This window comes from the organism of the source record quoted next, unplaced genomic scaffold (assembly GCF_019419815.1).
Source record: "Pyrus x bretschneideri cultivar Hongxiangsu unplaced genomic scaffold, Pyrus_bretschneideri_v1 Contig44, whole genome shotgun sequence".
Classification (NCBI taxonomy): domain Eukaryota; kingdom Viridiplantae; phylum Streptophyta; class Magnoliopsida; order Rosales; family Rosaceae; genus Pyrus; species Pyrus x bretschneideri.
In genome coordinates this window covers 3,411,662-3,425,442 of record NW_025999768.1, presented here as the reverse complement: position 1 = coordinate 3,425,442, position 13,781 = coordinate 3,411,662, and the positions used below count along the sequence as shown (strand labels likewise).

The window sequence follows — 13,781 nt, the reverse complement described above, 5'->3', positions numbered from 1 at the left end:
TAATTGATTAATTTGATACATATAACAATATTAAGCGGAAAATTATCGTTTATAATTTTTTTATATGAGAAGTGTCACGGAGATAATATTTGCGTACATCGTATGGATGCACCACCTTATTTGCCTACGTGATACACATATATTTACATGGTAGAAATTTCATAATTAAACTATTTATTTTCATAATCGCTTATTAAATATTGTGTGTATGTGTAGAAAAAACAATCAAATTTGAAATTGTTTAGTTGTTAAGCGGGTGGAAAAGGTATTGTGGAGATGCAAGCATTGTTCATGTTATGGGCCCTTGTAGACCTTTCATACTACAATTTTGGTGTATCAAACAATCAACTGAAAATATGAGTATACCTCTTAGAATTCAATTTTCATTAACTAAAACCCATAATTATAAATTTTTCTAAAAAAATCCAATGGCTAAGCTCCAACTAAGAAATATCCATAATTAAGTATGACTTGGCAAAAATTGGTATTTTTGGATGTCTAGATTACCCCTAATATCATTGACTTTGGGTCTATTACCTGTTATCTACATTTATTTTATATTATTTCATACAATTAAATGTTTTGAAATGTTTATGCAGATTTGGAAAAGAAAAATTTTAGTGTCATGATTTCAATGCATATTAATAACAAAAATTACATGATATTAGAGTTTTGATTCCTTATATAGTTGTTTTCACATTTATGTAAAAATGAGCATTTTTTTTCCTTTTCAAATAATTGTAACAGGTAAATTAGTATTTTTCACAAATACATTTTATTCAAAATTACCAATTTTTTACATATATAAAATAACAATATAAGTTCTGGGTAAAATAATACGTGCAAAATAATTTACCTACAGAATAAATAAATATTGTTTGATTCAAAAGTTAATTAAGTTATTTGCATATATATATATATATATATATTGTCACATCCTGGCCCGGGGCGGATCACTTCCTGGGCCCGACTCCACTACCGTAGCACGATATTGTCCGCTTTGGGCTTACCATTCCCTCACGGCTTTGTTTTTGGGAACTCACGAGCAACTTCCCAGAGGGTCACCCATCATGGGATTGCTCTAGCCCTCTTCTCGCTTAACTTCGGAGTTCCTACGGAACCCGAAGCCAGTGAGCTCCCAAAAGGCCTCGTGCTAGGTAGAGATGGAATATACATTTAAGGATCAGTCCCCTGGGCGATGTGGGATGTTACAATCCACCCCCCTTAGGGGCCCGACGTCCTCGTCGGCACATACGCGGCCAGGGTTAGGCTCTGATACCAAATTGTCACATCCCGGCCCGGGGTGGATTCACTTCCTGGGCTCGCTCCACCATCGTAGCACGATATTGTCCGCTTTGGGCTTACCATTCCCTCACGGTTTTGTTTTTGGGAACTCACGAGCAACTTCCCAGTGGGTCACCCATCATGGGATTGCTCTAGCCCCCTTCTCGCTTAACTTTGAAGTTCCTACGGAACCCGAAGCCAGTGAGTTCCCAAAAGGCCTCATGCTAGGTAAGGATGGGAATATACATTTAAGGATCACTTCCCTGGGCGATGTGGGATGTCACAATCCACCCCCCTTAGGGGCCGACGTCCTCATCGGCACATACGCGACCAGAGTTAGGCTCTGATACCAAATTGTCACATCCCGACCCGGGGCGGATCACTTCCCGGGCCCGCTTCCACTACCGTAGCACGATATTGTCCGCTTTGGGCTTACCATTCCCTCACGGTTTTGTTTTTGGGAACTCACGAGCAACTTCCCAGTGGGTCACCCATCATGGGATTGCTCTAGCCCCATTCTTGCTTAACTTCGAAGTTCCTACGGAACCCGAAGCCAGTGAGCTCCCAAAAGGCCTCGTGCTAGGTAAGGATGGGAATATACATTTAAGGATCACTTCCCTGGGCGATGTGGGATGTCACATATATAATAATAATATCAAATCGTGCCTAACATATGTAATAATACATGCAAAATAATTTACCTACGGAATAAATGAATGTTGATTGATTGCAAACAACACATAATAATAACAAATGTGCCTAGTATATGTAATAATACATGCAAAATAATTTACCTACAAAATAAAAGGATGTTTTTAGTCAATTGATTCAAAGTTAATTAATTACCTATATTCTACTTAAAAATATAGGTAATTTATTTCACACATATATAATAATAACAAAATGTGCCTAATGTATACATGCAAAATAATTTACCTACAATGAGTGTCAAACAAATATAAGAAATGGAACAGATGATGATAAGACAAGTATAAAGTAGATACTTTTGTAATTTACCTACAAAACAAATGAATGTTGATTGATTGCAAACAACACATAATAATAACAAATGTGCCTAGTACATGTAATAATATATGCAAAATTATTTACCCACAAAATAAAAGGATGCTTTTAGTGAATTGATTCAAAGTTAATTAATTACCTATATTCTACTTAAAAATATAGGTAATTTATTTCACACAGATATAATAACAACAAAATATTCCTAATGTATACATGCAAAATAATTTACCTACAATGATTGTCAAACAAATATAAGAAATGAACAGATGATGGTAAGACAAGTATAAAGTAGATACTTTTGTAATAATAAAGCACTTATTTGTTATAATTATGGTGGATAATTAAATTCATCAACATAATTAGGGTGTTGTGGCACAATTATAATTTTTTTGAAAATATATAGGTATTTATTTGTTTACATGATAGTTTATTTTAAATTTGGGTTTTATTTTGAGTGCTACTACACCCACCCCTCAATGCTATCTTTTCACCCACCTTGTATTCTCACCCATCATAAAAAAGTTAAAAACACATAATACTCTTTTTAAACCCACGATTATTCCTAGAATGTCCTTGATACAATTTTTTTCAACTATTTTCCTACAGAAAACAAAAATTGAAATTCAAAACCACGTCACCCGACCCAATTCGATGGCAACCGCCTTCCCACCGCCAGCCAACTTTTTCTCTCTGGAAATTTGGAGGAAGAGAGGGCCTTGACGTGGCCTATTTCAATGGGAACGAGGAAAATGAGCGACATTCTCGGTCGAATCGATTAACTGACGCATATGACGATTGATTGACACATGGAACATGACGATTGACTTTCCAAGTTTCCACTATAAAATGGAGCAAAGCATTTGCGTTTTTCCCCACAGAAGCCTTTAATTTTGCCCTACAAAGTAGTGCACTGGAAACAAAGTATACTAGCAAGTTGTTTTATAGGAGACAAAACGGGAATGGAGACGCGAGTTCTCATTGTGGTGGCCGTGGTGGCTATGTTTATATGCCTTCCCTTCGCAGCATACGCAGACGAGGGAACAGCCACTTATTATACACCTCCTTATGTTCGTAAGTATATATTTTACCATTTTCAATGTATGATCACAATCTAAATTAGTTCCTCATTGAGAAACTGGTGTTCTGTACACTGCTAGTTTTGCCATGGTGAGGAGAATTGGTGGCTCGTACATAACTTACGATGTCGATGCTCCTATTGGTATTAATTCTTATGTACGTACCAATCAGCCTTCGGAGCTCGTTCTTATCTTTAAACCGATCAATCTGAAATAGCGTACAATTTTTAGGGTCCAAGAATAAGATAAAATTATATTCTAGTCTGTCTAGAACCATAAACATCTTATGCTCAACAAACATTTTGGTACATAGATATATGTATGTATAGAAGAGTTCAAATTTTGAGTAGTGCTACATTTACAATCTATTTGTATTACTCTAATAGAGGTAGGGCACATTAACAAATGTAGATCCCATCACATTTAGAGAGATGATAGAAATAGATGGTAAAAATAATTTACCTTTTGTGTATATGTAGTCATATCATTTTGTAATCGTGTAAATAAATAATCAATGTTAATTAACCCGGCTTATTCAACTACTCATGTCGAAGGACTCAACTCGTTTGTAAATATGTTGTGATGTTTAGGTTAACCTTACCCATATATCTTGTCTTGTGACATGTAAACCTATGACTAATTTCTGTATCTTTTTTTTATTTATCTAAATCTACTTATTCATGTTAATTCTAAAATCACATTTAACTTGATCAAGAACCCTTAAAAAAACCATTAAAAAATTTAGCTTCATAATTACATAAATGTCATACATTGCATACTAATATTTGGAGAAGTGAATCAGGTTCTGCATATAATACTAGTAAACGTGTTAATCGTGTCAAAATTTGGGTTACCGAGTTTGGCACTAACCCAACTCGTTTATTATTGATTGCGCTTAGGAGATCATTTCGTATTCATTTTTATATGCCAAAACTGGCAACATATATGCATGCCCTTAATTATGCATGTATTGTTTGGTGGACGTGCAGCATCCTCGTGCAACGGATACCAAAATGATGGAGTGATGATAGCGGCAGCAAGCGATGCCATTTGGGGCAACAGAGCTGCGTGTGGAAGACGCTACAGTGTGACATGCATCGGAGCCACCAACCAAGGTGTGCCACAGCCTTGCAAGGGGAATAGCGTTGTCGTAAAAATTGTGGATTACTGTCCTCCCGGATGCCGAGGAACCATCGATCTCTCTCAAGAAGCCTTTGCTGCAATTGCTGACCCCAACGCCGGAAAAATCAAGATTCGTTATACCCAGTAAGCGTGCGCACACGTGTGTGTGTGTGTGTGTATATACACACACACCAATCTATATAATTTTTTTTTTCCTTTTAGTTAATAAAATTCATCATAATTAACCTCAGAGTATGAATTGAAATTTTATTTCGTCTCGGTTTTGTGGTGAGTATGCAGGGTTTGAAGCAAGCGCGCTCTCCAAGAATGAATAAAGTAGTCATTTAGACTAAGAAGGTTATATCATATGCTCCAAGGACCACTTGTCATAAAACCTATTAAGTAATTGTGTTTCAGAATTTCAGACGTGATGAGCTGATGTTATGAATAAATGTGTGTTTATTATACTAAATTTTTTTACTTCATTAGAATAAAAAAGCTCGTCTCTCACGGTGAATGCCCATAATTAATTGTAATCCACCACGGATATTATGTTCTGTTAGTATTCTAGATGTGACAAAAAGTCTCATTTTCTACTACGGGCTATGCCCGTTGTCAAATGCAAAATAACCACGGATTGTACCCGTGATAGATTGAGATCTAACACCACGTGCTATGGCAGTTGTCGATTACTAATTGACCACAGCTAATGCCCATTATAAATTATTTTCCAAAATTAAAAAAAAATAAAACTATTTAACAAATATATTTGTATTTATATATTTTAGTACAAAATAACCAACAAAATTGCATATTTACTAAAATATAATAACTACATAAAAAAATACTTGATAATATTATAACATAATTTAAAAATACTTGAGTTTCCAAATGAATACATAAACAATGGAAGTCATAAAGTACTATCCATATAGTGCCTAATGAATACATAAACAACGGAAGTCATAAAGTACTATCCATGTAGTGCCAAAGTACCATTTTCTAGTCTAATTAAGTACGAACTAAAATTACTCTCCAACGCAGACGTAATTTGATGGCCAAGCAATTGTACTAGATATAGCATCCTCCAGGACACAAAATTCACTTGTAGGGCGGTACAAAGATATATTCTCTACCCTGACAACAGTTACCCAAACTTTCCAACAATCAAGACCAAGCACCATGTGATGAACTTTCGCCTCAGGATTTGTTGATTCTATTTCTTCAGTTGAAGACATCGAGACAAGTTAAACAAAATTAGTTTTGTGGACATAAAGCCCCAAAATCTGACCCATAGACCGTGCATTTTGTAACTGCCTCATCGGGGACCTAAAAACAACAGTAACGAAATAAGAAAGAGTAGAACAAGATTATTTTATTACTTCCCAAAAGAACTGCAACAACCATATCCTCTATTGAAAGGTGTACATGGAGACATATAGAGCACTACCACGTTTATATCATTCTATTGAAATGAACAAAAGTGGAAGGAAGGCAAGTTAATATTACCCAATGATATTTCTCCACATTTCCCGGTCTGTTCGCTTGGCCTTACCAATTCCGTTGGCCTGATTCATCCACCCATTTCCTTAAGTTGAGTAACAAGGGGTAAGAACAATACATCACTAAAAATAATCAACGTTCAAAATCTCTGTGATAAGATTAAACAGTCTTGTGGACATAAACATGACCATATTATGCATCATTCAGATCTTCAATAAAAGCATATAATTTAATAAAGACATAACCATCCAATCATAATGTCAGCATAAACACACGGTAAGCTCATAGTTCTATTTTCAAAATAATAGGGCCAAACAAACGTTGATAACAAATGTCAGTAAGTTTGCAAAATGAATGATAGAGAGTTCATTAGAGATTATGCATTGAAGGAATACATTTGATATTCATGTCCTTTTGCATAGAGAAATTAGATGGTGTTCCTTCACAACAAAACACTATACACCTCATGTAAGTACACTACTCATGCCTATTTGATCAATATGAAATACAGGCCCGAGTTTAAAAGTTCAGACACATAAGTCAATCCCTGTAGTTTAGCACCCTACTCAAAATGAACACAAATATAACTGAAACACAAAATGATTAATCTAGCCCACCTTCAGTAATTTTCACATAGAACCAAAGCATCACATACATCTCAAAACAAGTATCAATGTTTATACTTACTACATGACAACATGTCAAATTACAGGAGCAGAAACAAGGAAAACATCACCTAGGCCCTAATTAATCACATGTTGTCAATAAATAAGGGGGACCATTATTTTTTTAGGACAAGGGGAAAGGCAGAATTCCCAAGTTTCCAACATGTACAGTTGTAGCAGTCACTGTATCCCAAAGGTGTTGGCCGTGTAACTATTTGACTGCAATCTAATATGCCTTGGCTCAATATCTACAGAGCTCTTTGACCAAAAGGCGAAGGTAGATGAGTCAGTTTTCTGCATGAGAAGAAAAATAAACATACAAATTACTTTTACCTCAATACATAAATTAAAAGTTCCTTAACGAACTTGATGCTAAAGTAAAATGAACTTACATCACATCTTGTAACGTTGTCAAGGGGATATATTCTCAACGTCCGACTGGTAGCAGGATCAAGCATACGAATATCATCCAAACCAATATGATATAGAATTTAGTATCGGCAAATCTTAACAAATCAATAGGAAAGATTTGAAAGAAAGCAGGGGGAAGGAACTAAACAAGAGCAATGGATGGCATTCTAAACACTATCCATACTTTAAACCAACATAAAGATGATCATCTCGAGGAATACCAGAAACAGCTGCATGATAATATGCATTTCAAAAATACGTGAGTCCAAGGCGGTGTTTTTATAACTCTTACCTTGGTAATCCATTCCAACATAGACTAAGAGGCCATAGTGCTCTAATTCTAAGTAGCATCGAGTCCCTATTTGCCATTTCTTTAGAGTAACAGTTATGTGAACACATGATCTCTTCTGCCAAGGCTCCCAATTACAGTTGTAACCTAAGCTACAAAGTTAAGTTGTTGAAATCACAGTGAACGACATAGCAGAACTAATCTGTTCCCACAACAACACAATCACAAGTGAAAATTAACAATGTGAAAATCCAATCCCAATAAACACAATAGAAACTAACAAGTTATATGCTTCTAATTAAAGTTAAAATTTTACTTATATAGAACACAGTATCTCCTTGTTCATACCTAGCAAAGGACATCCACAGTGCTCTGCCCTCCACTTTCAGCTAACAGCTTGACCCGAAACTTCTGCACCCCACTCTTCGCGTCTTCTTGGGTATCGGCCTTGGGTATTGCCCGGACGATCTTGTTCGAGCTCGCCGGTGTAGTTTTCCCGGATGGGACACTGATCGACCTCCCGTAATCATCGAACAAAGTCGAACTTGACGACTTAGGTGCGGTGCCGCGAGCTCCATATGGCTCTACCTTATCATCTTTGTAAGCATAAACACCGTCGCCATACCCGCATCGAGACCTGCATCCTACCAATTCCCATATGAATCCGAACCCAAATCGGATCGGGTATGCAGAGGTGGAGGCTTTGGAAATTTCTGAAGAGGAAAAGCAGAGAAGCTGCGAGAGAGAAATGAACAGGAGGGAGAGCTAACGCGTTCTCTTTGAAAATAAGGAGTTGAGATTTTGGGCGCTATGCCAAAATTTTGGCAGACCTCTAAATTTTTAGTCTCCCGCCTCTTCCAAATGTTCTCAATTATGAACATAAAAACATCCACTACGGGCCAAAAGTGTGGTGAATTCACAAAAGACGATGCGATAGTTTGAAGTAACCACTACAAGCATATGTCATGGTAATTATGATATTCCATTACGGATTTAAATGTCCGTTGCAGATTATTCGCTTTTAATAACGGGTCAAAATTTGACCGTGGAACATTAATGTTATCTATCATGAGTTAAACTTGGTCGTGGTAATTGAATAGTTTTTACCACGAGTTAAACTTGGTCGTGGTACATTAAGTTTGAAGAATGTTGACTACGCTGCCGTTGTCCACCATTATTCTATTGACTATGGCATGGGCCAATTGGAAGAGATAACTAGGGCGTCATTGTAGGGGAAGTTTACTCTTTCGACCTCCTAACCCATAAAACCAATGAGGCAAGTTTACTCATTTAGCCTCCTAACCCATAAAGCCACCGAGGGAGGTTTACTCCTTCGGCCTCCTAATCACTATTTATAGTATCATGTGTACAATCAATAATAGAATCCAAGGAATGTAATCACCCTAAGAAATAAGTGATCTAAGTAAGTTAGATCAACAAGACCTTTCTCTTATGTTCATTCCTAAAACGTTCCTAGCCATAGAATTGTCAATTAGGCATTGGCAATCTGCTTAGGTTAGTATGTGTAATGTTAACTCAAGCAGGAGTATGACTAGTCTCAAGTCATTTAATGTTGGACATTGAGGCAAATACATAGGTGCTCAAAAGGTTGTTGAGTCCATTGAACAATGATCAAAAGTGAGCTCTAAAATACATATCATGTAAGAACTCATAAGTTACAATAATGAAAATTAGTCATTTGACTTGATGCATCATAGTTTACTAGTGGTTAGGTCCTTGACATTTGACTATGTCAAAGGCATTCCACTAAGGGTATCCATGACATTGTTGAGGTCCAGCTGCCTAGTCATGTAGATATGTGAATGTATGACAAGGGATCTCTAACCTTCCATGGTGGAAGGGGAATACTCTAAGATATGATTAAAGAGTCTTTGGCCAAAACATATGAATATGACGTAGGAAGTATATTCCAAATCATATTCAATACAACCTTATAGAGAAGTATCATATTTGATAGTAGACATGAAACAATCTATCATTTAAACAATGTGATCAAGAGTATTGAATTAGAGAATAACTGTATAGCTTTATAGTCGTAACTGGATAGGTCTCCAACCATTTTTACTTAGCTTGAGTAGCCGTAACATACGGTTAGGTGTCATTTATGGTTTGTGGAAGTCCTCAAGATTAGCAATCACTAATCTTCTTCAAAAAGAGAATTGAAATGTGGTTGCAATTCACAATCGATCGTTAAGAGTAACAATTGCCTAATGCCTCGATAATTGGAACTCAATGGATCTACACTGGGTAAGGATGAATGTGAGGAAATATAAATGAGATGAATAAACAATTAAATAGTTTATTTGAGCATGGTCATGATTGATTAATTTGTTAATTAATCATATGAAAACTTTTGTATTGGGCTTTATGTTAGTTTTGGGGTTCATGGCCTAAAAGGGTTTTGGTCCACAAGTCATATTGAGTTTAAGTTGTTTGACAACTAAAAATTAAATGGAAATTAACCCACTAATAAGCTAAAACCGAGGGTGATAGTTGGCTTATTACAAGTTTGCCACTGACTTGTGAGATGGTATAAAAACAACTTTATAGCCATATCCTCTTTAAGGTTTCTTTAAGGCAAAAAGTGAAACATACTCTCTTTGTCTCTTTCTCTCTCTACAAAGAGGTCGCCCATACTTAGGATGGTTTACTAGCATCAAATCATTCCTTAGTTCATCTATCTTTTCTTCATCACATATTCTTGGTGTGGAGACTTAAAGGCACCAAACTTTTGGTGCTTTTGGAGATCCTTTCCTCACATCCTCAAGGAGTCAGGAGAAGTAAAGAAGAAACCATCCAAGAAGAGAATAACACAAACACATGAAGCATCAGTATCTTGGAGTGAACTTGAAGGCCTTCTACTTGGGTGAATGCCTTGTGTAATCAAGGAAGAGCTTCAAGGATAATGAAACTCAATCTCTTTCCTTTTTAATTTGTAAAGAGTCTTATTGTGAAGTCTAGAATTATTGTTTGGCTTTTCTTGTCAAATCTTGTAAATTGTACTACACATACTCTAGATAGATTTAGGGTTCAAATGTCATTTTTGGGATCTTACCGTTGGAAATATTTTCTCAAGAGCTTAACTTTTACATCAAAGGTTTGTTCATACATATGCATTTCATGCTAATATTTCCAATTCATTATGTCTAGTGGTTCTATCTTGTCAATACTTCTCGCTGCTTTCACGCGAAATGGGCAAACACTTTAAGACAACCCACATGGACCATCTGTCAACTTTTTCCCGAGAGTGGATTTTTGACCCTAGATCTTTCCAGATTGCTTTTGCACATAACATGTGGTTGTTTGGTCCCCTTTCTTGTTTGAAACTCAACCCTCTTTAAAAGCTAAATCTAGGGGTTTTTTTTTTGTCAAACGATAGATTTTGTTAGATTAGATGTTAGATTAGCTAAAATTTGGACCATTTTTGGATTCATGTGTGTCATCCTTGCGTAGGGGCCGTGCTAATCTTCTCTGCATCGTTCAATTTCTTTTGGCTAGGTGATTTGCATTTCCAGAAGATAGTGCGTTTTAGCTTTGAGCTGCCTCTTGTGTTCTTCATTAGAAACCTTAGCCATAAAATCACATTCATGCACTAAATACCCAAATTGTTACATATTAGGGTAGCATTGTCTTTGTGATTTTGTTTTAAGTTTGTGGTCAAGTTTTTCAATTTTCAAATATTTAAACTAACCTTTTTTTATTCATGTCAGTTTCTTCCTTCAAGTATTTAACTGAAGAAATTAACTGGTCAATGAATCCAGATCTGCATCAGCCCCATCATAACATCATTTGCATTTTGGTTGATTTGGTTTTGGTACCACAAGATGAAGAGCTCAGGAGAAGCTTTACTTCTTGAAGACCGAAGGAATCCTCTTCTCGAGCAAAGTAAGGTTGCATAAAGGTAAAGTTGCTTCGTAGATTAGTCTCGGAATTGAGCTTTGTGTTGTACTTTGTAAGAACCTTATTTGCAATAGTGAATTAGATTCAATTGAGAGTCCTCGGTTTTTTAAGCCAGATGTGGGTTTTTCTAGCCAAAAACTCCTTATGCAGTTTATTGCTTTTCTAGTTTACATATCTTACTCTTTACATATGATATATGTTCATCGTTATTTGCAAATATATAAGTCCATGAAACTAAGCTTGTTAGAGTTAAAATGTGCATTAAACTGGATCTTAGTTAACCAGGAACACTTCATTAAACCAAACTTTAAATTGACTACTTCTGGTGTTGGTAAACTAACATATCTAACTACTTTTGCTGTTAGTAAACTAACATATCTGATCTTAGTTGACTGGTGTTGTTGACTAGTTAGACAAGCACATATATAGATTTTTAATTGCAGGATATTCCACCCGATACCAATTTCACGTGTTATCAGAACCTTGCTTTAGATGTATGTAGAGTGGTCTCTCGGTATTACTAATATTGGGTGGAGTCTCACCATGGATCGTGATCGCGTTGCTGGATCTTGCAACTCTCCTCTGTTCTTTGATGGAACAAACTATGCTTGGGGGAGTGAGAAGTTTCAAATCTTTATGGAAGCACTTGATCTGAATGTTGTTGATAAGCTTATTCAAGGATTGTTGATGAAGAATTTGTGATTAAGGCTAAAAGAAATTGGACTCAAGGGGAGATTTCTTTAGCCATGGCTAATAGAAAGGCACATAATATTATTGTCTTGGCCATCTCACCAAATCAGTTTGCACATACGCGTTATTGCACCACCACAAAACAAGTATGGGACAAACTCAGAATTCTACATGACAAACAAGTGAAGGATCTTAAACTCCAAATGACTTTTTCAAAGTTTGGTGATTTAAGAATGTTGGAGTGTGAGACCTTCTCGGTCTTCTATGTTGAGTGATTTAAAACCAAGCACAAACATGGCATGTCGTCAATTTCTTTTTAGTGACGGTAAAATGACATGGTTTCGGCCCCCGTTTCCTGTTCTTTGCCCGCGCAAGCACTTTTCCCTTCAGGCCAAGGAAAAAAAAAAAAAAAGGGAAATAGTTTCCCTACTTGCCGTGGGATTACTAAAAAAGAGTAGGAAATTACCCTTTTGGATGGGAAAACCATGTCAATTACCTGTTTAGACATGGATTTCTACGCACTACTATAAATCAACACCCTCCCTCCCGCCACCATGAACAAACACAAACAACACCAACTGTTTCTCGAGCTCTTAATTTCCCGGCCGCGAAAAACTTGTAAGTCGAGACATGGGTTCGGCTGGCTCGAAGAGTAAGCAAGACAATGCGAATAGAAAGGACTTGATGAAATCAGTGAAGATGAACAGGTACGCGTTTGCGGATGCACAGCGCGAGCATATTCTCGCGCTCCTTGAAGTAGCGGAGGCTATAAAGTTGTTTATAGAAAGCCGTTCTTTCGAAGTTTCTACGCACTCTTAAAAATGCAGCCAGAGGAAACGAGCTGCAGGAAAAATCACACTGTGCTGAGACAGAGGAGGAACAAGAGGAGGTGGATCAAACAGTGCAGTCACCACGGGGAGATTCCGATTGCTCCGATGGTGACGGTGATAGAAAAGAGGAGGTAAAGATAGGTTAAAATCACTGAAAATACTTGCAAGAATACAAGGTAATTGTAGTATAATTGCTCATGTAAGGTCATTGTCCATAAAGATTGTTTGATTAATTCATAATTAAATCAACTCTTAATTAACTATTGAAACAGATTTTTATCAAAGATTTGAGATTTTTGAGTTCGAAAATGTTGAATTAACAATTAAAGAACCTAGAAGTTAGAAAATAAAGGCAGCAAACAGAAAAAACGTTTTTTAATAAAACAATTTAGGGAAAGACTAGGGTTAAGCCGTCACCGTTACAATCCTATGCAATTCTATCAATTACTTATAAATTTCCACATCCATGCTTTGAAGGTCAGGTTTTCCTAATGCATATTTTCCTTGTGATGTTCAAGCGAAAACGTATATCTAACATGCAATCCGTCTGTGATGTTCAGATTAAATATAAACATGCAAGACTCATTAAACTTCGTGAAAACCCTTTGAAAAACCATGCAACCCTTAAGAGCGTGATGTTCGCCTTGAGTGAACTTACAATTACTAATCACAAGAAGCCCTCCTCAATTTCAGGGTGATGTTCCAACAGAAATTGCATCAAATAACTTGTCTAAATACCCTAATGGTGATCAATCATTAAAATATATAGATAGATTTAATCGTGGTGATTAATAATTCAAAGCAAACATGCATCCATTTATAAGCAAATTAATAAAATTACATATTCATGCTACGGTTCATGGCCTAACCCTAGCAAAAGAATTAGTTACGCATACTCGTAATAAAAATCAAAGGAAATATCATTCAAATGAGTTAAAGGAATGAAAACACCTTAAAGTAGAAAATA

At 36.3% G+C, this 13,781-nt stretch overlaps 1 protein-coding gene, 1 long non-coding RNA gene and 1 other non-coding gene across 3 annotated transcripts; 1 reads left to right on the top strand and 2 right to left on the bottom strand.

Annotated features, from left to right (window-relative positions):
• Positions 1-3,175: 3,175 nt before the first annotated feature.
• On the top strand, positions 3,176-4,977 carry LOC125469679 (EG45-like domain containing protein). Its single transcript, XM_048567337.1, has 3 exons — positions 3,176-3,378; positions 4,373-4,649; positions 4,806-4,977. Exons 1-3 carry the CDS (start codon positions 3,267-3,269, stop codon positions 4,810-4,812), a joined length of 396 nt encoding a protein of 131 aa, XP_048423294.1. The 5' UTR covers positions 3,176-3,266; the 3' UTR covers positions 4,813-4,977.
• A 513-nt stretch (positions 4,978-5,490) lies between these two features.
• Positions 5,491-8,240, bottom strand: LOC125469614. Its single transcript, XR_007251844.1, has 3 exons — positions 7,066-8,240; positions 6,015-6,967; positions 5,491-5,834 (listed from the first exon to the last, which is right to left on the bottom strand). It is a non-coding gene; the product is annotated as an uncharacterized LOC125469614 (long non-coding RNA).
• A 2,561-nt stretch (positions 8,241-10,801) lies between these two features.
• LOC125469742 lies at positions 10,802-10,905 on the bottom strand. The gene has a single exon (XR_007251957.1). It is a non-coding gene; the product is annotated as a U6 spliceosomal RNA (small nuclear RNA).
• Positions 10,906-13,781: the final 2,876 nt, after the last annotated feature.